The sequence below is a fragment of the Dama dama genome, chromosome 9, assembly GCF_033118175.1.
Source record: "Dama dama isolate Ldn47 chromosome 9, ASM3311817v1, whole genome shotgun sequence".
Lineage (NCBI taxonomy): Eukaryota > Metazoa > Chordata > Mammalia > Artiodactyla > Cervidae > Dama > Dama dama.
This window is the reverse complement of record NC_083689.1, coordinates 5,995,304-6,019,634: the sequence shown is the minus strand read 5'-3', so window position 1 is coordinate 6,019,634 and position 24,331 is coordinate 5,995,304. Positions and strand designations below refer to the sequence as shown.

At 51.3% G+C, this 24,331-nt stretch overlaps 1 protein-coding gene and 1 long non-coding RNA gene across 6 annotated transcripts in view; both read left to right on the top strand.

Moving 5' to 3' along the window:
* LOC133061654 (uncharacterized) overlaps nt 1-11,369 on the top strand; it is a 59,504-nt gene extending 48,135 nt beyond the window's left edge. The window contains exons 2-4 of one of the 4 annotated variants that reach the window (XR_009694014.1): nt 6,485-7,505; nt 9,058-9,956; nt 10,875-11,369. This is a non-coding gene — a long non-coding RNA (uncharacterized LOC133061654). Of the gene's footprint in view, nt 1-6,484; nt 7,506-9,057; nt 10,653-10,874 lie in introns of those variants that run through there. The other 3 variants (XR_009694013.1, XR_009694012.1, XR_009694011.1) reach the window with 3 other exon arrangements.
* A 2,088-nt stretch (nt 11,370-13,457) lies between these two features.
* SQSTM1 (sequestosome 1) lies at nt 13,458-24,325 on the top strand. Of its 2 annotated transcripts, XM_061149641.1 has the most exons (8): nt 13,458-13,704; nt 15,527-15,622; nt 16,153-16,382; nt 16,469-16,610; nt 17,375-17,455; nt 21,854-22,068; nt 22,328-22,523; nt 23,460-24,325. In XM_061149641.1, the coding sequence occupies exons 1-8, from the start codon at nt 13,500-13,502 to the stop codon at nt 23,615-23,617; spliced, it is 1,323 nt and encodes a 440-aa protein (XP_061005624.1). In that variant the 5' UTR covers nt 13,458-13,499; the 3' UTR covers nt 23,618-24,325. The 2 variants fall into 2 exon arrangements, with proteins under 2 accessions (XP_061005624.1, XP_061005625.1); XM_061149642.1 differs by lacking the exon at nt 17,375-17,455.
* Nucleotides 24,326-24,331: the final 6 nt, after the last annotated feature.

Here is a 24,331-nt window from a genome sequence, read left to right as displayed (position 1 = left end):
GTCCTGGGTGTTCATTGGAAGGACTGATGCTGAAGCTGAAACTCCAGTACTTTGGCCACCTGATGCAAAGAGCTGACTCATTTGAAAAGACCCTGATGCTGAGAAAGATTAAGGGCAGGAGGAGAAGGGGACGACAGAGGATGAGATGGTTGGACGGCATCACCAACTCAATGGACATGGGTTTGGGTGGACTCCGGGAGTTGGTGATGGACAGAGAGTCCTGGCATGCTGTGGTTCATGGGGTTGCAAAGAGTCAGACATGACTGAGTGACTGAACTGAACTGAACTAGCATCCGGTCCCATCCCTTCATGACACATACATGGGGAAACCATGGAAACAGTGACAGACTTTATTATTTTGGGCTCCAAAATCACTGAAGATGGTGATTGTAGCCATGAAATTAAAAGATGCTTGCTCCTTCGAAGAAAAGTTACGACCAACCTAGGCAGCGTATTAAAGAGCAGAGACATTACTTTGCCAACAAAGGTCTGTCTAGTCAAAGCTATGGTTTTTCCAGTGGTCATGTATGGGTGTGAGAGTTGGACTATAAAGAAAGCTGAGCATGGAAGAACTGATGCTTTTGAACTGTGGTGTTGGAGAAGAGTCTTGAAAGTCCCTTGGACTGCAAGGAGATCCAACCAGTCCATCCTAAAGGAGATCAGTCCTGGGTGTTCACTGGAAGGACTGATGCTGAAGCTGAAACTCTAATACTTTGGCCATGTAATGCAAAGAACTGACTCATTAGAAAAGGCCCTGATGCTGGGAAAGATTGAGGGCAGGAGAAGAAGGGGATGACAGAGGATCAGATGGTTGATGACATCACCAACTTGATGGACATGAGTTTGAGTAAGCCCTTAGGAGTTGGTAATGGACAGGGAAGCCTGGTGTGCTGCAGTCCATGGGGTCACAAAGGAGAAATCTGATGATTTAGCCTATTCCGTCCCAACCAGACTTCTTGGCAGCAGGAAAATAAAGGTGAGAATATTAGGATTATCAGACTTCTGGCCTCTACAGGATATGAGGTTTGAACCTCTGTTACTCTCATAAATCTCCTGTCAGCTACAGCCTGCTAGACAAAGATCTGCAAGGTGTGAGGCAAGCCTTTCCATCTCTGTCTACCATCAAGGTGAGCCACTGATGGCCAGAAGGAGCAGGTCTTACAAACTGAGAGGAGTGACAGTGTAGCTGTGTGATGTCCACTCCCTCAGAAGGACAGGACAGAAGCAGGAGAAGGCAGAGAGGATGGAGAGAGGAGAAGCAGAGAGATAGCAGGGGAGAAAGAGGGCAAAGGGGGAGGGGAAAGCAGTGAGAGTGAAAGGATAAAGGGGCAGAAGGCAGCGTTGCTGGAAAGTGGGTGCTGAGGCCCTCAGGGGCCAGGAAGGCAGACTCATCTAGGGTGGTGCTGCTGCAACGGGAGGTGCAGGGGGCTGCTGCACGCAAAGGATGCTGCATTCGGTGGCCCTGGAGGTGCCCAGATCCTCTCCCGGGAAGGGGAGAGCGTCCCTTTGCAGAGTATGTTACTGATAAAGGTTCCTGGGCTCCTTAATTAATAGAAATTGGTAAGAGGTGAGACAAGAAATTTTGGTAAGGCTTTACTGGGACTCCTGTTGCAGCAGGAGGGTGCAAATACAAGTAAGAGGTTCCCTTGCTGGGTCCCTGATGGAGAGGGGTAAGCTGGTTCGTTCTGTGGGCTGGGGGTAGGGGTGGGTGAGGGTTCAGGCCTGAAGGGTGGCTTAGGTGGTCTGCCCACCGTCTTGATGGTGCCATGTGCAGGGTGCATATGCAGTACCCTGCTTCTGCTCCTGCCTCAGAAGAGGCAGTTGGGTTTTTGGTCTTTTTGTGTCTTGTTCATGATGTGCCCAATCATCTATGCACGTCAGGTTGTTTTCAGTCTCTTATGGTTCCCTCTGTATCTTGTTGCTCTGTGCAGGGGCAAGCACTGAAGCAAACGGTCCCTGGTTTCAGGCCCCAGCCTGTCTCAACCTCATTTCCTTATTCATTCACAGCAAATGTCCTAAGCGTCTACCCCGTGCCAGATCTTGCTCGAGTTTCTGGAGACACAGACACACTTTGAGCTAGTCCCGCCCGGCCACAGTCCTGTCTGTGGCCGCTGCGCTCACTGCTGGGCAGGGAAGGTCTGTGGGGCTCAGAGAGCTTATAATGTGGGGAATGACCACAGAAGGAGAGAGGGCCTCCCTGGGAAAGTGGGATTAGCCGTGTGACCCAGGGGAGAGGAGCAGTTCTCAGGAAAGGATTGATCCGCGTAAGCGATCAATGCCAGTCCGGTGCAGCTCAGTGAGCGAGGTCTGGGACAGACGGGGGCAGGGCACAGTGCTAGGATATAGCACAGTTTGTCAGGGATTTGTGTTTGTACCCTTGAAACTGTGGGATCTGTCCAAAGCAGGAAAAGGAACGGGGGCTGCGGTGGGAGTGACAGTCTTATTCGCATTTTGAAATGATCACTGTGGCAGGCATGGAGAAGGAACTGAAGACTTAGAGAGGAAGCAGCAAGACCAGCCAGGGCCTGGGGTAGGGAAAGGGGTCCAGAAGGTGCCACTGTGACATGCAAGTTATTTTGAACTGAAGACATTGGAGAATATAAGCCGCCCCCCTGCCCCCTCCCCGGAATTCCCTTACCTGTCTAAAAGCAGAGCCTCCCAAAAGAATTCCAGTGTCCTAAATCCCTTCACTAGGAGCAATGAGAGAAAGATTTGTAATAGGGAAGAACATATGTGACTTCATATTAGATCTGTTTCTTTTACCTTTAGAATACCTTTAGAATATCTTTTTATTAATAACTCAAATAGGATACCTTTGTATTCTATTTGAGTTTAAAATATTGCAGATAGCCTGAATACAGCCTGTATACAGGCTAGCCCATTATCAAGGCTCTGACCTTTAAGGATATAACACTTTCCCATTCATATAAAAAGTCACAAACAGAGAGTAACATTTGTCTTGTTGGAGCTTTACAGGAACACTGTGATCTGACTTACGTGGACCAAGAAGTTTGCAACAACCAACCATGCCCCTCCCTCATCTTGCCTTTTAAAATGCTTTGCTCAAACCATTTGGGGAGTTCCAGGTTTGAGGGGCATGAGCCACCCTTTATCCTTATTGACACTGCAATAAACCTTTCTTGGCTTCAAACTCCAATGTTTTGGCTTGTGTGGCCTCACTGTATCAGGCACACAAACTTGCTCTTCAGTAACTGATTGACTCTTTTCACCTGATAACCCAAAGAGACATTGCCTCAAACTTCTTTTTTTTTTTTGCCTCAAACTTCTAAATAGTCTCCTAAGGACCTGAGAAAGGAGACCGATGGGTCCCTGGGCTAGACAGGTGGTGTTTGTCAAGTGGAGTAAAACTGAAGCTTTTTCTCACCCACACACTCCAAGGACAAAGCTAGTGGCGAAAGCTGAGCTCTGCTAAAGTGAAGAGGTGAGGTACCAAGTCCTGAGGTCAAGGAAGACCTCCCTGTCTGCATGCGCTCGGGAAGGCTTCTTGAGGGCCGAAAAGGGAGGGGGCTCACTCCACAGTAACCGTGGACATGCATGCACCCATTGGCCTCTGTGGCGGGATCCATCTTGGAAACAAGTTGGGCACATATCTTGGGGAAGGTCCTAGGGCAGTCAGGTGTGAAGGAAGAAATGATAAAGGTCAAAGGTAAACAAAGACCCGGAAGGACTGTCCTGTGTTTAAGGGATTTAAATCCCCTTTTTACTGCGCTCCTCACTTAGGACGCCCACACCCTCCACTGGCTATACATCTCGGCCTAGCTTCTGACTCTGCGGTCCTCCCCATTAGAGAGGACGCCCATATCCTGTCTCTGGGTGCCTGTTTCTGCCTTGCTTCTCTTAACCACATCGTCTGTCTGTGTGCTGTCCCATACATTGTGCTGTGTCCCTAATAATAAACTTTGAATCTATTTTTACAGTTTTTGCCTCCTTGAAACATCCTTGCTTTCAGATGAGGGGAAAGAGCCAGGAAACTTTGCTTCTAGCCTCTTATCCCCTGGTGGTCTAGTGACTAAGATTCCAAGTTTTCATCCAGGCTTTGTTGTTGTTCAGTCGCTCAGTCGTGTCCGACTCTTTGTGACTGCAGGGACTGCAGTACACCAGGCTTCCCTGTCCTTCACCGTCTCCCAGAGTTTGCCCAAACTCATGTCCATTGAGTCGGTGATGCCATCCAACCATCTCATCCTCTGTCATCCCCTTCTCCTCCTGCTCTCAATTTTTCCCAGCATCAGGGTCTTTTTCAATGAGTCAGCTCTTTACATCAGATGGCCAAAGTATTGGACCTTCAGCTTCAGCATCGGTCCTTCCAATGAATATCCAGGCTACTTAAGTTTAATTCCTGGACAGGAAACTTAAGATCTCTCTTTAGGACTGTTCACTGCTCTCCCTCTGAGATCAGATCCATTTATCTTTCTTAAAAGTCATGTGTTTTCCATGTAAGTACCTTTCTCCCCCTCTCTCCTTTGCTCCCCCATTAAATTGATATAGAAGCCCCCAGTTCTAATACATGAATAAAAACATTTTCTTGCTAATCTATCTCTTGTTGGTTTAATTCAGGCCTCTGTGGTTTAATTTGGTTTTAAATTAGTAGTACTAATTTAAATTACTACTTTAAATTACTGAATTTAAAGTACTGAATTTGGTTTTGGTAAGCAGTACTTGGTTTGGTAAAGTACTGAAGACTGGTTTTGGTAAGCAGATTATGTCTCTAAAAGAATTACTTTTAGTTCAGAGCAGAATGTTGTCCCATCCACTGTGATACAAATCCTTTATGGACCAATGCATTCAATATAAAACTCAGGCAAGGAAATAGAACTTTATTCTCTCCATGACTATAAATCTCATATGAAAACATGATTTACTGATACTGCTACTAAACTTTTTCAGTCTTTACTTGCCGTTTCCCTCCCACCACCCCCTTTAAGTACTGAATCTAAGACGGTAGAGAAAAAGGTTTTCTGCCCTGACATGGGCAGTTAGGAGGGGGACTGTCTGGAAATGAAAAGTAAAATGGGTTCAGGACACTGTTTAGAAGATTTTCAATCACTGAGGTCAGAACGTAAACTAGAGAGACAGCCTGCCTGGGTTCATCGTCTTGGCTCTACTCCCGTGGCTCACACTGTCTGACCTTGGGCAAGCTACTTTATCCTTTCTGTGCACTGTGTTGCTGCAATAACTGCAAGACTCTATGATTTAATATGGTATATTTTTCAAAGCCTGAGGGTCTGACCTGCTTGTGGTAGTTCCTGCCGAGGCTTCAAGAATAACCACCTGAAGACTCTGTGGGAGAAGGCGAGGGTGGGATGTTCTGAGAGAATAGCATTGAAACAAGTATACTATCAATGGTGAAACAGATCACCAGCCCAGGTTGGATGCATGAGACAAGTGCTCAGGGCTGGTGCACTGGGAAGACCCAGAGGGATCGGATGGGGAGGGAGGTTGGGAGTGGGGATCGGGATGGGGAACACATGTAAATCCATGGCTGATTCATGTCAATGTATGGCAAAATCCACTACAATATTGTAAAGTAATTAGCCTCCAACTAATAAAAATAAATGAAAAAAAAAAAAAGAAAAAGAATAACCACCTGAACATTGCAGGCTTTCCGGAAAAGGGAAAGGGTTTTAGAAGCTCTGGCTTTGGCAAATAAAGAAATGCTCTGGCCTGTAAGAAACATGGCTCTTCTGTCTTGGGTCCTTGGCCAGAGCTAATCACATGGTCTGACCTCAAGGGAGCAGGTGAGTTAATGTATATAAAACATTCAGCTGTCATTTTGTGAAAGGCTGATGACCAACTGTAGATCATGCTGCAAGGGATGATGTCATGCAAGTGTGTATGCCAGAAGAAGGGTTTAAAGGTATTGGTCTATGTGGACATTAATCTTTTTGAACACTTGCTAAGAAATGGCCAGAAGGGAAGAGGAGTTTGACATGTTAGGACATTAAAGAAAAGGTGGATTTAAGAACCAAACCATCACGTGACTCTTCCAAAAAGCAGAAAACCATTCAAAAGTGACCCAAGATGATTCCGATGTCAAATACAGCAGATTGTACTGAAGCCCATCAGACTTGAAGGAAATGTTTCAAATTCTATATTTAAGGGGGGTGGTGGGAGGGAAGGGGCAAGTAAAGACTGAAAAAGTTTAGTAGCAGTATCAGTAAATCATGTTTTCATATGAGATTTATAGTCATGGAGAGAATAAAGTTCTATCTCCTTGCCTGGCTTTTATATTGAATGCATTGGTCCATAAAGGATTTATATCACAGTGGATGGGACAACATTCTGCTCTGAACTAAAAGTAATTCTTTTAGAGACATAATCTGCTTACCCAAACCAGTCTTTTATTCATTTTACTTTCAATAAAGCATGAAAGTGAAGAACTGGCAAAAAAAAAAAAAAAAAAATTCCAGAATGCTTCCCAGCATAAGAGGAGCACTATGAGAGTGTTGTTACTTTTATTTTCCAGGAGCACAGTCAATAGGATGTGGCCACGCCATCACGGCCATAGCCGACCCTCCACACCTCTGGTCTGCTCTGCGGTGACCATCACTGCCATTGGGAACCCTGTGACAGGCACGGAGTGGGAGGTGGTGGTTCTGTACTTTTGGATACACTGACCAAGACCAAAGTCAGGACTTACCTGGTGGTACCGTGGATAAGAATCTGCCTGCTAATGCAGGGGACATGGGTTCAATCCCCAGGAAGGTGTCAAATGCCGAGGAGTGACTGAGCCCACACACAGCTACTGAGCCACAACTACTGAACCCAACTACTGCAACAACTAGTTCGCCTGCCTAGAGCCTGTGCTCTGAGACAAGAGAAGCCACCGCAATGAGAAGCCTGAGCACTGCAACCAGAGAAAGCTCACGCAAAGCAAGGAAGTCCCAGCACAGACAAAAATAAATTTAAAGAGAAGAAAAAAGACCAGCGTCAACTGGTGTAAGCCATCTCACGAGCCAGCACTAGGCCTGCAGGGACCCAGAGGCTTTCAGGCAGGCTCCTGCCTTCAGGTGACTCCAGTGGGCATGTCCATGCCCATCCCTGACCTGGGGGCTACAGATGCTGTCTAGCTAAGCTTGGGTCATGTGCATATTCCACCCTATCCACAGTGATAGGGGAGAAACGAATCCTCAAAGGAAAGTTTCCATCCAGAAAAGGGACAGAAATGGAACAGGTGAGCGTGAGACAGGCTGAGACCTGGGACCCTTTCCAGCAGTGCCTGCACTCAAACACCTCCTCCAGCAACAGACTACAAAGAAACTATAACGGACTGGAAGTAACTGCATGCATGCACGATTGGGGCCAATTATGAGCAATAGGATACAAAAAAAGCCAAAACCCAGCTGTCGCTTCTAAGGTGCCTGGAGCAAAAGTTGGGTATCACATGATCCCTGCACATGGGAGCAGCAGAGTAGGCAGACAGCTAAGCCACCCTTCCAGGGTGGATCCACCAACCCTCTCCACCCTCATCCCATGTTAAGTGTCGGGTGGGTGTACTCTCCTTTGGCTCTTGTCTTCTTCTATCAGAGATTTGGAATGGTGGGCCATGTGTAGCTGAAACAGCATTAAGCTGGCAGCATTTGTAAGGACAAACTAGTTAACAGCTCAAGCTGGAAGCAGGCAGCAGACTCCCAAGGAGCAAGGGCAGGTCAACTCAATGTCGTTTAGTCACTAAGTTGTGCCCAACTCTTTGTGACCCCAAGGACTGTAGCCCACCAGGCTCCTCTGTCCATGGGATTTCAGGCAAGAATACTGGAGTGGGTTGCCATTTCCTTCTCTAGCGCATCTTCCTGACCCAGGGATTAAACCTGTGGCTCCTGCTTGGCAGGTAGATTCTTCAACACTGAACCAAAAAGAAAACCTGAAGTCACCCATAAGCTGCCCCTATTGCACTGGCTTGCGTTTTTATACTTTCTGTCTCCTTCTCCTGGAACCTGATTCATTACACCCTATGCAAATAGGGGATGGTACCAGCATTTGCCTGATTGCTTACGCCCAAGACCAGAGGTTCTCACTCAGGTCCTGGACTGCCCCCTTCATGGGCCTTTTTTTTTTTTTTCCCCTTCTCCCTCTGCCTGGTTCCACCATTTTGGACTCTTTATTTTTTCCTGCTATTCTAGCTACCTGACATAAGAAACCAGTTCCGAGGGCCTTCTTGGTGGGCCTTTTACCAATTTCTATTGATTAAAGAGTCCACAAGCCCAGGTGTTAACACAGGGACTGGGGAATGCAAAATCAGCGGGTGGAGAGGGGATTTAGCCCCCTTTTCTTGCCAGAAGTCTCTTCTGAGGCAAACAGCCCCTTCTCCAGAACGGCGTGGGCGGGGGAGGTGGCGGCGGCGGTGGTGGTGGAGAGGGAGGCGCCCTTCTCTGACGCTGTGACCCATGCGCTGTGATTTCTCGCCACCTGACACGCTTTTAGCCAGGGCACAGTGGCTGCCATCCTGCCAACTTTGGCATGACCTCCAGGGAAATCAGGCTTTGTGCCTCTCCTGACCTCCTCTCTCTCCTTAGCTCAGGGCCTGCCACACAATAGCTCCTGGGCGCCAGGCAGAGCGGGATACTGAGCACCCAGCATCAGGGCCCGCCAAGGCCACCGCACGCCCTTCTCTTGTCCAGTCGCTTGCGTGAAGCCCAGGCACACACTTTCCCCCTCGAGGCAGAGCGGCTGGAACACTGCTGCCCACCTCGGCTCGCGGCGCCTTTTCAAGGGCTGGTCTGGCGGCTGCTGCGCGATGCGGCTCTCACCGGAAGGGGGCGTCCGAGACACCGTTTTACCGAAGGTCGAAGGAGGTGCAGCGCCATCCCAGCTCCAGAGTCAGGGTTACACGATAAAAGGGACCCCACAAATGCTACCCGAGCTCCCCCAAAGTGCAGGCGCTGGGACCCAGGCTGAGCAAAAGGGGTGCCCTGCGCCAGGAGCAGAGGGCCCCCAAGGCCTTGGGGGTAGCTAGCTGCTACCAAGAGGCAGCGGCTGGTGGGGAGCCTGGCAGGAGGGCGGGACTTCAGAGCACAAGAGAACACCACATAATTTTTCCAGGTTTTCGAAGGGAGCCGGGAAGAGGAGCGACACTGACCGGACCCTGACAAGCAGCGGCCGTCCGTTCCACGTGATCCTAAACTCCCAACCCGGTCAGGAGAGCGCCTCTCCCCGCCCCCGCCCCTCCCGCGGCTCGGCCGGAGAGGCGCTCCTGAGAGTCTGCGGCCCCCAGTCCGGCTGGGCCCCGGCACCACCTGCTTCTCCTCCCCCTCTGCCCGGAGCGGCTGTCCCCCAGCCCGGAAAGCCTAGGCACCTGCGTGGGTCTCCGCCTGGGGCACCAGATCCCGGCAAGGGTCGCCCCCCCATTTCAGCTTCCGCTCCCCACACCTCCTGACTCCTGCCTTGATTCTCCCCGCCTTCGGCAGTCAAGCTGGTCCTTTCCTTCGGAGGGGCGCCCGGGGGTAGGGCTCCAGTGGGGGCTGGAACGGCCCGCGAGGGGCGGGGCCCTCGGATCCCAACCGCGACCCTCCTCCGAGCGCCCCGCCCACCCTCCGGCCTGGGGCAGGATCCACGTCACCTCGTCCAGCGTTTTAGGGCACCTGCGACCCTGCGGCCGACTACACCACTTCTGACCCGCGGGTCTGCCGCATGGGGCGAGGTGTTCGCTCCCTGTCACTGCAGGAAAACCGAAGCCCCTGTCGGCTTTTCAGGCCGGCAGTGACCCCGCCCGGCACCGGCAGTCCAAGGACACGGACTGGAGAAGGGTCTGGCTGGCGGATGCCGCTTGGGGTCGGCTCCAGCCCCCAGGGGCCCGCTGTCCCCCTCTAGTGACCCTGCAGCCCGAGTTCCGGCCGCACCCCTTCCGGGCTGCCTGTTCCCGGCAGGCGCGCTGGGCCTGGGTCTCAGCGGGAAAGGCCCGTGGCGCCGCCCCCCCCCCGGCCTCCCCGGCTTCTGCGTAGGTGAGCGCTGTCTCCACGGCCCCTGCGCAACGTCCCACTCCGCGCGCGCCGCCCTCACGACCCCCACGACCCCCACAGGGCCTGACGGCCCCCAGCTCCCGTCTAGTGCGAGCAGCCCAGCCAGAAGGGAGCCAACAGCCAGGCAGGAGGGCCCCGGGGGCTCCCAAGGCCCACAGCTTGGCATCACCTAACTCTCCAATCTGGTCTTCTCCGTAGCTTCATCTCCTTCCCCCAGGGCCACTGACTTTATGAGCTCCTTTTCTTTCAGAAGCTACCCTCCTGCCCCCAAGATTCCCTGCGGGCTGAGCTGTGCGCTTTTGCCAGAGGGCTAAAAAGGGGGTGATACCCAATGCCTGGGGATTTTCCCGAGGGTGTGGTCAGGGAAGGCCCTACTGAGGTGACATTTCGAGTGGGAGATTACAGTGGGAGGCAGTGGGGAAAGCGGTCTAGGAAAGGGGAGGAGCCAGGAAAAAGTCACCAGGTGGAATGATTTGGAAGGGAGAGGGTATGTCCCTTCCTTGTTAGGGAGAGGAAGAGAACAGCAGACAGGTCCTAGGGCCCTGTGGCCTGGAGGCACCCTACTCATCACACCGTTTTCTCATGGAGAAAGGAACTCAAACCTTGGGCCTAATGTTGGGGTGGGGAAAGCTTGATTTCCTGTAATCTTCCATATAAATAATGGCCCAGAGCAGCTCAGTCTGAGTCTTGCAGTGGGTTTGTTTCTGGCTGCCCCACCACACACGTCTAAGCTTGGCTTCACCTGGCAAAGGAAATAAAGGAAACTTAAGGAAACAATTGTCGAGGGGTGGGATTGAGACAGGTTGGGTGGGACCTGGGAACTTCTGCTGCAGTGCTGCAATGTTTGCACCTGGACACACTTCTCAAGCAACAAAATACAAAGAAACTATCATTGTTTAGTTGCTAAGTCACGTCTGACTCTGCCACTGCATGGACTCCACCAGGCTCCTCTGTCCATGGGATTTCCCAGGTAAGAATACTAGAGTAGTTTTCCATTTCCTTCTCCAGGAGATCTTTCCAACCCAGGGATCAAACCCGGGTCTTCTGCTTGGCTGGCAGATTCTTTACCACTGAACCACCAGGGAGGCCCACAAAGAAATTCTTAAGGGACTAAAATAGCTATGTGCATACAGTAATTGGGGCAAATTATAGACAAAAAAGGTACAAAAAGGCTAAAAAAAACCCAACTGCCACTTCTGAAGAGCCAGCAGAAACACAGTTATTGCACATGCCCCCTCTCCTGCATTCAACACCACCTAAGGGGTGGGCAAACCACCCAAGCCACCCCTCCAGTCAGGCCCCCTGGATACACCGCATATCCTCACCCCCATATAAGGAACAAACTCATGGTCCCCCACTCCATCAGGGAGAGAGCTAGCAAGGAACCTGTTCTTTGTTTTCCCTCCCCTCTGCTGCAGCAGGGGCCCCAGTAGAGCCTCCTCCTTTGATCATGGGGACAGATTCTGGTTGCCAGCTCTCTACCACCCTGGCATCTACTTGCTCTTTTGGCCCCGGGGCCTGAAGAGATCCATGCAACAGTTCCCCACCTTGATTGCCTGCCTGATAAGATGTCATTGAGGTGGGTGGCAGCAAGGGGGCTGGGGATCCCCTTGTTATGACGGCTGGTCATGGGATGCTGACTCACTGCCGGCCAGACCACCTGACCACAAGCGCAGGCGGAGAGGGCCCTGCCAGGGAGTTCCCCGGCTGCCGCCTTGTGTACCTCCAGCAAGCCTCGGGGGAGGGCCGGGGGAGTGAGGGCAGGGCTCAGGAGTGAGGCATGCTGGGAAGGCCAGAAGCCCGGCTCCCCAGCGTGGGAGGGGAGGTCTGCCTGCTTCCCAGGGCCCCAGTGGGCTAACACCCACTTTCTCCCTGAGCTTTCCATTCGTCCCTGCAAAACCACCACTGTCTCAAACAGCCAAAAGGCAAGAAAGCAGATGTCTTTCTAGGGGCAGCCTCTGTCTCAGCCGCCCCGGTTTAAACACAGAGGCCGTGCCTGGAGTCCTTCCTGAAATCTGAGGGTCCCTAGAACCACAGGGCTTTGGTGGTGAACCCCTCACACTGTTGGCTGGGGACGATGAAGCTCTGGCAGGGGGTCATGAAACCAGCTCTTGCCTTGCTCAGGGCTGAGTGGCTCGCAAGCTGCTGAGTCACACAGGGGCACCTGTGGGCCACTACAGCCTCCACCCAGCGCTGCTCCCACTTTGCCCCTTGACGATCTGTAGGGCAGTAGGCAGAGAGGGGCCTTTCCCAGGCTCAAAGTAGGGGTGCTGGGAGAAGCCTGAGAACAGACTGTCCTCTCTAGAGGGTTCTGGACAGCGGTTCAAAGCCTGCCTACTCTGGAGCTCTCTGGGAAGGACAAGCCACCCCTGTGAACAGGTTACGGTTGTGCTTCCACAGCATGGCACCCTTGCCTCTGACTGGCCAAATCCAGCTGACCTTCCTGTGGTCTCCAGGTTTCCCATTCCTTTAAGTTTTACCTGCTTCTACAAACCCCACCATGAAAAAGCATGAATGTGACTCAGCAGGTTTGATTTTCTACTCACAGAACCATACCTGGGAGGGTTCATGGTGACATACCTTCCCGACTACCTTCTTCTCAGACACTCATCCCAACCCCTTCCCCCAGGCTGTTTGAACAGGTCACTTTTGTCACATAAAGCTGGAGATGCCCAGCACAAGAAGGAGGCAGGCTGTTGATCTGCCTATTGGGCTGCCCATGAGGCCCTTGGGTACCACCTGATGACACATGGGTGTCCAGGCACCAACGGCGAGTCTTTTAGGTAACATTGAACACTTGGTGGCTCCTGAGGCTCCAGGAAGCCTTGGCAACCCCTCCGAGTCAGGTGGGGATGGGAATATTTTGTGCTGTCCTGGCACCTCTCAACCCTACCCTCTGTCAAACTGGGAGCTCCTCTGCTGCCTGCGCTTCAGTTGGGAGGGTCTGTCCCTCCACTCAGTAAGGGGCTGTCATGGAGGATGCTGGGGATGGTGGAGTGGGCTGCCACCTGAGAAGCTGATGGCTTCAAAGGGAGGGGCTTCTGACAAGAGTGGCAAGGTCAGGACAGCACCTCTGGAGCCAATTTGTTCTAGATGGCGGTGCCCGCTGAGCGCCTAGCAGCTTCCTGGCTTCGGGCTTCTGTCGCCCACCTTCCTGCTGCACTGGGCATCTCCAGGCCGCCTGGGTTCTGCTTTGCTGCGTCACAGCCAGGACCAGACCTGGGAGGGGTCCCCAGGTGAAGAGGCCGGCGAAAGATCTTTGATGTCGGAGTAGGGGGCCGGCCTCTTGGGGTCTCTGGTGCATTAGGGGCAGTGAGGAAAGGGGGTGGCAATTAGGGGGCCCGGCGCCCACGAGAGGGTAGTGGGTCTGGGGCTCCCGGAGGGCGGCTCTCGAGCCCCGGCCGGGCGCTCAGGCCCCGCCCCCAGAAGGCGGCGGGGAGGGGCGTGGCTCCTCTCGGCCCTACAAAAGCCGCGCGCCTCCGCCCGCTGTTGCCCAGCTGTGCTCCAGCTCTTCGAGTGGCGGTCATGGCGTCGCTCACCGTGAAGGCCTACCTTCTGGGCAAGGAGGACGCAGCCCGCGAGATCCGCCGCTTCAGCTTCTGCTTTAGCCCGGAGCCCGAGGCCGAAGCCGAGGCCGCGCCTGGCTCCCGGCCCTGTGAGCGGCTGCTGAGCCGCGTGGCCGCCCTCTTTCCTGTGCTCCGGCCCGGCGGCTTTCAGGCGCACTACCGCGGTGAGCGGGCCCGGCGCCCTCGGCAGCGGTGCGGGGACGTGACGCAGCCCTGTCCTGCCGGGCGGGGCGACGGCCCCTTCGCCGCGGCCTTGGCGGCGCCCGCGGGAGTTTTCTCTGGCAGCTCTCTGGGTGGACGGCGGCCCGCTTGGGCCCCTAGCTCGGTCCTGGTGACGAGGAGCGGTGGCCGCAGCCAGCCCTTGACGGGGTGTTTGGCGCCTCCAGGCCCTCCCGGCGAGTCTCAGGCCTGGCGGCGTGAGAGGCCTCCTCCCCGCGGTGATAGTGCAGATTTTGGCGAGGGCGCGCGGGCGTCCTCACCTGCTCCCCCAGCGCCTCCCCTCTCGGGTTACACCGACTGCTGGCCGCTGCCGGAGGCCGGGTCTGCCAGCGCCAGGTTGGGGGTGTGGAGAGAACCCGGAAGAGCCGGGGCGGGCAGACGCGGAAGGGCCGGCGGGGAGAGCGGTGACGCCGTTAAACGCCCCGGGAGGCGAGGCGCTCAGTGGTGCGGCCTGGCCCGTGAGTTTCCCGCGGGTGGCTGGCAGAGGTCGGGCGGCCTCACGAACACCCAGGGCTAGGCGGAATCCAGACGTTATCCCACTGGCAGTGATGAGAGGCATAAGATGAAAACGTTCTTGAGCAGTCATGGTGTAGGGACAGAGCCCAGGAGGCAGCTCAGTTACCAGCTGCGCGGTGAGAAGCTGGCTGCTGGGTGTGGGGTTAGGGGAGGTGGTTGTGCTGGGAGGGAGGCGGGCCCGTATACGTGGGGCGGTGCTAGGCCCTTCCTCTGGACTGCTGCCAGGCTCCCAACTGTTTTTTTCCACCTGTTTAAAAATTAGCGATTTTATTGAGCTGCCATCCCATAGAATTCGTCCATTGAAAGTGTACAGTTTTTACCGTATTCACAGATTTGTGCAGCCGTTATCACAGTCATCTGGGAATCTTTTCATCACCTTCTGAAGAAACTCTGTACCTTTTAGTAATCTTCCCATCCCATGCTTCCAGCCGTCAGATACCACTAATCTGCTTTATGGATTCCCTTGTTCTGGACCGTTCATGTAGAAACATGTAGTCTGTTGTAACTGGCTTCTTTTATTTGGCATAATGTTTTTAAGGTTCACATATGTTCAGTATGTATCGGTATTTCATTCCTTTTTGTGGCTGAGTAACATTCAATTTTATGGATACAGCACATTTTGTTCAGCTGTTCCTTAGTTAATGGACGTTTGAGTTGTTTCTGGCTTTTGATCCAGCCACAGTTTTTGTGGTAGATGTTGCATCTGGTGACCCACAGACCTGCAGATGTATGGTGTGGTTTGTCCTACATGGTGGCGTTTTAAACCATTTGCGCCAACATCTAAAAATTGGAGACTACATACAAATACATAATTTTAACTTTGTTGGGGGCGGAAGCAGGCAGATGTAGTCTGCTTTAGTCTTCTAAGCCACAAGCGGTCCAAGGGGAGCAGGTTGTAGATGGGGATCTCCACAGCTGACGTGGGACTGGGTCTGGCTGGATGTGCACGGAGATGGCAGCTTTCTGACGGGGCAGCTGGCCCAGAGGCAAAGCAGTGGTGGTCAGGCGCTGCCCCTGCTGCCCCCGTACACACACTGCTTCTGGCGGGTGTCCAGGGCGCAGGCTGGAGCCCTTACCCTCCAGGCAGTGGCAGAGTGAGTGGGTGGTTTGCCCTCAGCTCTGCTTTGCTCTGGGTCAGACAGGTGGGCTTCAGTTCATAGCCTTGCAAGGGCCCTTTAGCAGCCATTTTCAGCAGCTTGTGTCCAGCTGAGACACCCTGGGTGCTCACGTGCTGTCTTTTAAACACTCTAGATGAGGATGGGGACTTGGTTGCCTTTTCCAGTGATGAGGAACTGACCATGGCTATGTCATATGTGAAGGATGACATCTTCCGTATTTACATTAAAGGTAAGGGGCTGCTCTGGGGTGCTGCCTAAAGCCTAGTGCTCCCTGCTGAGTGAAACTGGCTTGAGGTTATGGAGAATTCTCCAAAGAAGGGGTGAGGAGACTGGGGGCTCTTTAAGACAGGACCATCGTCATTACTCTGCTTGACCAGAGAAAGGAGGCTGTCCCTACCACAGGGGATGAGGTTGGAGGGTCTTTGGGTTCACTCTTTTCTTGAGGGGGGGTTCACTCTGGATTGCAATCATGGGCCAGGGAAGCTTTGGGGTTTATTTTAGTGCGGGCCAGGACCATAGGCATACGGACACAGCTCTCTGGCGCTTTGCTCCTGCCTGGGCCACACGTGCTCAGGTCACGGGTGCAGGGATTGGACCCTCTTAGCAGGTTCTGAAGCTGCTTTGTTACTGTCAGTTGAGCAGCTGAATCCAGGTGGATTCAGTGTCTGAAGGGTGGCACTGTGGGCCTTATGACTGATGGCCCCCTAGTGCCAACTCTTCGTGGCTCACCGAGTCTCCGGCTCTCCACCCTCCCTGCAGAGAAGAAGGAGTGCCGGAGGGATCACCGCCCCCCGTGTGCTCAGGAGGTGCCCCGAAACATGGTACACCCCAACGTGATCTGTGATGGTTGTAATGGGCCGGTGGTGGGGACCCGCTACAAGTGCAGCGTCTGCCCTGACTACGACCTGTGCTCTGTCTGCGAGGGGAAGGGCATGCACCAGGAGCACAGCAAGCTCGCCTTCCCCAGCCCCTTCGGGCACTTCTCTGAGGTGAGTGGGGCTTCCTGTGGGTGGGCGCCGGGTAGCAGGAGCCCCCTGACTGGCACCACCTTGCCCCTCTACCTGCCCCTTCCTAGGGCTTCTCTCACAGCCGCTGGCTCCGGAAGCTGAGACATGGGCACTTTGGGTGGCCTGGCTGGGAGATGGGCCCACCGGGGAACTGGAGCCCACGTCCTCCTCAGGCAGGGGACGTCCACCCTGGCCCTGCCACGGAATCAGGTGAGGATTGTGTCTGCTGGCCTCCGAATGGTGAGATGTGAGGGCCAGCAGAGCTGGAGGGCTTTCTCTGTGCCCTGAAATCCTGCATGCCTGTGGCTGGCCTAGGCACTTCGTGGCCATTTGTGCATTTAATCCTCCTAAAATCCTGCAAAGTGCAAGCATTATCTCCATTGTCCAGTTGGGAAAACTAGGTGCCTTGGTGCTCAAGGCCACGAGTGCACCTGCCCTGCCCTGATGGCCCTCACATGCAGACGGGGGGCCCCTCCAGCACCTGCGTCTCCACCATCTGCTCTCTTCTTCTTGCTAGTTGTTAGGAAAGTCAGAGCCAGATTTGCTCAAGTCTTGTAAAACAGTTCCCAAGTTAAAAATTTACACATAGCTTGCATTCTGAACTTTTAGATTCTAGTTTTATTCTGATTTTATTAGTATTACTGTGTCCTTTGATTCACCTTGTCTTTAGGGACAAAGATGAGGGTATTTGGTTTGAGTAAATAATACTTTTTTTGGGGGGAGGGGGTAAATTATACTGTGTGTACAGAGTTTCTAAGCACCAGGAACGTAGATGAAGGGGGAGTGGTGTGAAAGACAAAGGGGCCCAGGAAGTGGCCTAGAGAAGGGAGAGAGAGAGAGGGAAGCAATAGGGTGTAGGCTGCTGGGACAAGGCCCCGGGAGTAGGGCTTCTGGGACAGACAGGACTGTGACAGGTTTCAGTCATTGAGAGAGATGCTTTGAATTAAAAGTATCTTTGTTTTTTGAAACCAAAGCCTCTGGTCCATCAGAAGATCCCAGTGTGAATTTCCTCAAGAATGTAGGGGAGAGTGTGGCAGCTGCCCTCAGCCCTCTGGGTAAGTGTCCCTCCTTTGATACAAGCAGAGCATTTGGTAACCAGCGTGCAGGCGGCTTTCAATTGGGACACGCAGAGGAGGGGCAGCTGATGTGTCTTTGAGACCAGTAAGGATTTGTTGCTTCGTATCCGTCAGTCTTGACCAAGTGCTGCACCACAGGCTGCTTGAGGTTGAATTCCCTGACAAATTCTTCAGCTTTCCACACAGAGTGAAATGCAATCAGCCAAGAATCAGCCAGCATTTGGTTGGGTAATCCCACTAGGGAGGGTGACCAGGCTCCGTTTTAAGGCTGCCCTTCATCTTCTTCCTGCTTGTTCTTTGGGAGACCAGTCTGTATTTCTCCTTACTTGAGCCTTGGGGCTTCTTTAAGGACTTCAGTGAGTAGTTAGTTGAGATGCCATATTGCTTTTCTTCCTTTTTGCAACCCCCAACCTTTCCTGGTGCTTCCTAAGAAGCACCAGGTGCCAGTGCCAGAGAGAAAGGAATGAGGGAGGAAGGTTCTCATGTCTGCTGCTGGATTCCCAGTGTGCAGGCCCAGGGTAGGTGTCTGGGTGGGTGAGCTGTGCACCTTCATAGTGTGACCCGGCCCAAGGCTAAAAGCTCCAAAACTTGAGAAAGCACCTGCTGTGTTGTGGCCATGGGACTCAGCTGGTGAAGATGATTTATGATGGATCCATGATATCATCTTTGTGACTGCAATGGCAGGAAGTATCTACCCGGTCTGTCTAAAAGTTGTGTCCAATGTCTAAAAGAATGCTGTAGGACAGTGCCCAACCTCACCCACCACCCGCCCTGTGGCTCCCAAATAATTGGGAAATAGGTTATTCCTAAACTCTGCCACTCACTTAAGACATAGTGAAGACATAGTAGGATTTTAAGTAATCCCAACTAATGGGTTGTCACTTAAAGGCCACGGAAAATTTTTCTTTGGAAGGTAGTAAATCGACAGTGGTTCTCAAGTCCGCTGAATATCAGAATCACCAATGAAGTGTTGGTTTTTATTTATTTATTTTTGTGGGAGGGTATATATTTTGGTGTATGGAAACTATTAAAACTAATTATCCCGAAGAAAAACGTTTTTCTTTTGAAAGAATGAACAAGATAACTTGGGAAGTCACAAAACCACGTCTACCTTCAGGCAGGAGACTTTAAAACAGTGAGGAGTTCCAGGTCCCTTGATTGGTTAAGTGGGTTTTGGGTAGGGCGAGGGGGGGTCTGTGTGTTCTGAAGGCTTCCCAGGAGACTGTAACACATGCTCTCCATCCTGAGACCCATCTGAGCTTGTGAAGCTTTTCAAAATGACCTGGATTCTCCACTCAGGACACAAGGGAATAATTTTAGAAGTGCTCAGAGGTCTTTGGCAGCAAGAATTAAGACCCTCTCAGGTCTTTCAAAGTGGATGGAGTGCTTTCTGCTAACTAGGGAGGAGTCTGCTGCTGCTGCTAAGTTGCTTCAGTCGTGTCTGACTCTGTGTGATCCCATAGATGGGATCGCATTTCCTTCTCCAATGCATGAAAGTGAAAAGTGAAAGTGAAAGCTCAGTCGTGTCCGACTCTTAGTGACCCCATGGACTGCAGCCCACCAGGCTTCTCCGTCCATGGGATTTTTCAGGCAAGAGTACTGGAGTGGGGTGCCACTGCCTTCTCCAAGGAAGGAGTCTGGAACCCTACAAAACAAGTTTCAGTGGAATGTGTGTTTTGAGTAGCTGCTGATGAGAGCCATTCGAGGAATGGATTAAACTGTCTTTCGGTATTTTCCTTTCTTTTGAGGAACTAACAGAATGACTCAGTCTACTAACTGCCTACAAGGGAAATTAGTTCCCAGAGCAGGGGCCCAGAGGGGATGTAACCACTAATACCTCTCAGAGGGCAATCTGTACAGTGAGCGACTAAACCTTTTTTAAGTGCTGTGAGAGCCAGCTGAGCAAGAGCATGAGCCCAGGGCTGTACCTGGCTGGAGGTCACAGCCACTGACACCTAGGATGTAAAAGGGCAGGGCCATGGAGTCTTCCACAAACATCCCCTACACAGAGGCTTTGAGGCTAGCAGGGCAGAGACTGTGGTACAGCCTTGTAAGCCCTGAAGTCTCATATTATCATCAAGTTGGAAAAACTCTAGTTCAGTAATCTCAATAATCCATTACAGAAGAGTCACATCATTCACCCATTTTAGAAAGTATATGGGTATTCATTGTACTGTTCTATCTTTTCTGATTATTTGAATGTTTCATAATGAAAACTGCAGGGGAAATGGAAGAAGAAAAACAATGTAAATGTTGCAGATGGGGGTACCAGTTGCTAAGCCTGCTTTTATCTTCTCTGCCTGCTCCTCATACTATACTAAAATAATAGTGAAGGGGTTAAACAAAATAAGTAAAGAAACATGGATAAAGAAAAAGGGAAAAAAATAATGGAGGACAAGATAAAACAATCTCATCAAACTTTGGAAGATGGAAAATGGATGGAGGAAAGTAGCCAAGATGGGATAATTTGAGGATTAATCCTGGAGGCCCAATATAAGATGAAAGAATTCCAGAAAGAGAACAGAGTAAACTGAAGGGAGGAAATGAACAAATACAAGATGGTCTCTTGGCACTAGGACATTAACCTCTGGATTAAAAAGGACCCCAGATGCCTTGGACAAAGACTGAAAAAGACCCCCCACCAAAGCTTAACATTGTCCTGTCAGAACCCCTGGGACAAGGAGAGATTCCTGAAACTCTCAGGCTGCTGTAAAAGCTTGCAAACTTAAGGAGCACATTAAGAGCTGGAAGACTGACTTCAAAAGGCTCACCTCAAACGGGTTTTCAGCCTCGAATTCTGTACCCAACTAAAGTGATCAAGTGTGGAAGCAAAACAAAGTTGTCAGGAATGAAACTGACAAGGTCTTAATCATCTTACCTGGGCTTGAACCGTCTCTCTGGCCAAAATAAAGAAACAAGCCCAGAATGCAGAAAGAGGTACTTGAAAGTGGCGCCCAACAGATGCGAGCGTGACAACGTAGTTGCCAGGATGGAAGGAAAGGCATAGGGTCTGTGCTTCTGGTCCAGAAAGCTGCCTGGCCCTGCTGGAGCGGGAAGCTCCACGCCTGCCTGGGATGGTCTACAGGGGAAAACTGTGAGAAGCTGTGAGAGAATACGGGGAAAGTTACCAAGTGAAAAAGAAAGCATCATTACTGCTACAAATACAGGAAACTCTGAGGGAATAATCCCACTCCTTAGCCAGCAAAGAACACGATATATATAGTGGCACTAACATAAACAGTGTTGTTTTTACAAAAACGTGAGTGTTTGAAAGGATAGGGGAAGGGGAGATAAAGTGTTGATCATCTAGAGTAAGAAATAAATGGTAAACATAAGTAGTCAGGAAAGACAGAAAAAGCACATTGTCAATTAAAAGTTCTCTCTGGAGGGTGGGCCAGGCTGTGTGGTGGGGGCAGGGAATCTATATTGCTTTTTTAATTTTATTGAAGTATAGTTGATTTATGTTAATTATGCTGTATAGCAAAGTGATTCAGTAATAACTTATGTGTATTTTCTATTATGGTTTATCATAGGATATTGAATATGGTTCTCTGTTATATAGTAGGGCCTTGATGTTTATCCATCCTATAGTCTTATATGTGACTGCACTGGGTCTTCTTGCTGCGTGCAGGCTTTCTTGAGTTGGGGCAAGTGGGGGCTACGGTCTAGTTCTGGTGCAGTGGCCTCTCTTGTGGAGCACAGGCCCTAGAGTGTGCAGACTTCAGTAGTTGTGACACTCGGGCTCAGTACTTGCAGCCCACAGGCTCCAGAGCACAGGCTCAGTAGTTGTGGCACACAGGCTTAGTTGCTCCATGGCGTGTGGGGTTTTCCTGGACCAAGGCCCATGCATTGGCAGGAGGATTCTTAACTACTGGACCACCGAGGAAGGCCTCATTCTTTTGAGATTGCTTCACTCTAAGACATGGCGCATGTCCTTTGAGAAAGTAAACTGAATTAATAACATAACCCAGGGAGTGTGCCCTCCCTTCCCTTCAGTGAGCATGTGCCCCGGCGTGTGAGAAATTGCAGGTGGACACGCCGTCTCCTGGGTCTCACACAAAGCTTGCGTGGGCTGTCTGCCTGCCTGAGCAGGGCTAGCGTGTTCAGTGTGCGTGTTTTTCACATCACTAGGCCCCCCCGCACGCAAGTGGGATGCCTCCAGTGAGGACAAGAACGTCCTCCGTGCTGTGGTGCAGGGGCTCTGGCTGGCTGTGTGGCACAAGCTCTCAGCCTGTTCTGAGGGCCTGGCCATGCCTGCTATGCAGCTGCCGTCCTGCACAGTGAGGGGAAAACAGAGTCTGCTTATGGACTTCATGGCTCTGAAGCTGACCTGGGGTGTCACTATTAATCAAGTTGTTGTTTACCCCCGGCTTCTAGGCATTGAAGTCGATATTGATGTGGAACATGGAGGCAAGAGAAGCCGCCTGACCCCCGCCTCTGCAGGCAGTTCCAGCACAGAGGAGAAGTGTAGCTCTCAGCCAAGCAGCTGCTGCTCTGACCCCAGCAAGCCAGACGGGGACGTGGCAGGCACAGCACAGTCTCTGACGGAGCAAATGAATAAGATCGCCCTGGAGTCAGGGGGTCAGCCTGAGGCAAGCACCCCCCCTAACATATCCAGAGCTTCTCCCAGCACCTGAGTCACAGCCCCTCCCTGGCACTCACACAGCCAGCAGAACCCATTTCCGTTGCAGAGTTGTTGGTGGCATTTACGTTGTCCTGTGAGCTCTCCACTAGAATTCTGTAAAGCAGAAGGACTCTTGCTAGTCCTGCACGCCCTGTCTCTCGCAGAAGTTGAGGCTGTGGTCAAGTGGCATGTTCTCATTCTTGTGCTCACTGGGGGTTTTGTTTTAGGAACAGATGGAGTCTGATAACTGTTCAGGAGGAGATGACGACTGGACTCATCTGTCTTCAAAAGAGGTGGACCCGTCTACAGGTGAACTCCAGTCTTTACAGATGCCTGAATCTGAAGGGCCAAGCTCTCTGGATCCTTCCCAGGAAGGACCCACAGGACTGAAGGAAGCTGCAGTGTACCCACATCTGCCACCAGGCAAGGGATTTCAAGTAGTTTTATATCACTCTCTTTTCCATTCAGAGCATCCTATCACTTGCTTCTAGCAACACAGGCAGGCATTACATTCTCTACTGCAGGGCTTGTCTACTGATGTAAGAGAAATCTAGGAGTTGGTTTTGTCCTCTGTGTCTATACTGAGCTTAGTAAGCTCAGCTAGTTTTAGTAATTTCTAAAACTTAACACACAGACCCAGAATTATGAAGGCAGATGTGATGTGGCGGTAGCACTGGCTTTGGGCACTGCCAGAAGTGGACTCGGAGTCCATCGCCACTGTTTCCTCATGGAGGTGCTCATCTTAGAGCAGGGGTCACAGTCACGGTTCCAGTAGGAGCCAAGCAGGAAGCCATCTAGTAAAGTGGGTGGTGTGGAAGGCAATAGGGCTGGGTGGAGAGTGTGGCAGCCTGGAGAACACACACTGAATAAAAGAGGCCACCCACACCCTGCTCTGGTTCATCACTGTCACGTGGCAAAGACGTTTAAAACATCATTCAGGTGGAAACCCATCTAAGCGCCAAATTCAGCCCTTGGGCTGCCAGTACTTACCTTCTCTGCCTTGAAGCAGGGAGTGGCAAACTATGGCCTATGGGCCAATAATGATTTTTTCATTTTTATGATGGTTGGAAAAAAGTCAAGATGAGAAAATGAGATGAAATTCAAATTTGTGTTCATAAATGTAAGTTTTTTTGGAACATAGCTAGCTCATTTGTTTACATATTATTTGGCTACTTTTATAACTTCAACAGCTGAGTTGAATATTTGTGACAGAGAGCAAATAGCCTGCAAAGCAGCTTAAAATATTTACTCTTGATTTTTTCCAGAAAAAGCTGTTAAAGCCTTGTAAAAGGGCCAGGTACAGGTCACATTTGGGGCGCAGTGCCTCCTTCTCATGGCTGTCTTTACTCTCTCTGGCAGAAGCTGACCCCAGGCTGATTGAGTCCCTCTCCCAGATGCTATCCATGGGGTTCTCTGATGAAGGCGGCTGGCTCACCAGGCTTCTGCAGACCAAGAATTACGACATCGGGGCTGCCCTGGATACCATCCAGTATTCAAAACACCCACCACCTTTGTGACGATGTCTGCTCACCTATTCTGTGGTCCCTTTCTTGTCTCATAGTTGTGTTGAGTTATTGTAGAACCCCAGTGCCTCTAAGTGCCAATTTCTCATCATTCTCTTTTCAGAATCTGGGGGGTGGGGATGCACAAAGCCATCTAGGGCAGTAGAACAAGTGACATGAGGGGGGAGTGCCAAGTGTGTGAGTGCTGATTCTGAGAAACATTTATCAGTTTCCCATGGATGTCTGGCTCCTTGCAGTGAGGGGAGCCCCCCTGGGGCAGAGCGAGAGACTCCTTGCTGGGGAGGACGTGGAGACCATACTGCATCCTATCCGCACTCTCCCTGCAGGATTATACCAGCAGTCCAGAATAGATCTTGCCAAATGGCTTTCTGGAGTTTCTTTTTTAATGACTATAGTACACTGATATGTAATTGATTTTCTGCTAGAAAATTTAATATACTCTGAATTTAGCTAAAGTATCACCAGCATTCAGTTGGGGTGGAAGAGGCTGTTCTGTAGTGATTACAGCTCAGGACTGTGGCTAACATCTGAGAATAAAGAAGGGCTGACAGAGGAACTGATGTTCAGAGTACTGCCTACTTCATAACCACTGTAGTTACCATTTCCAAACGTATTTGCTGCTTTTAATGTTAAAATCGCTTTGTAGCCATTCTGTTATATTTGTAAACAATTTTAATTAAAATTATAAGCACTTTAATCAAAGATGGT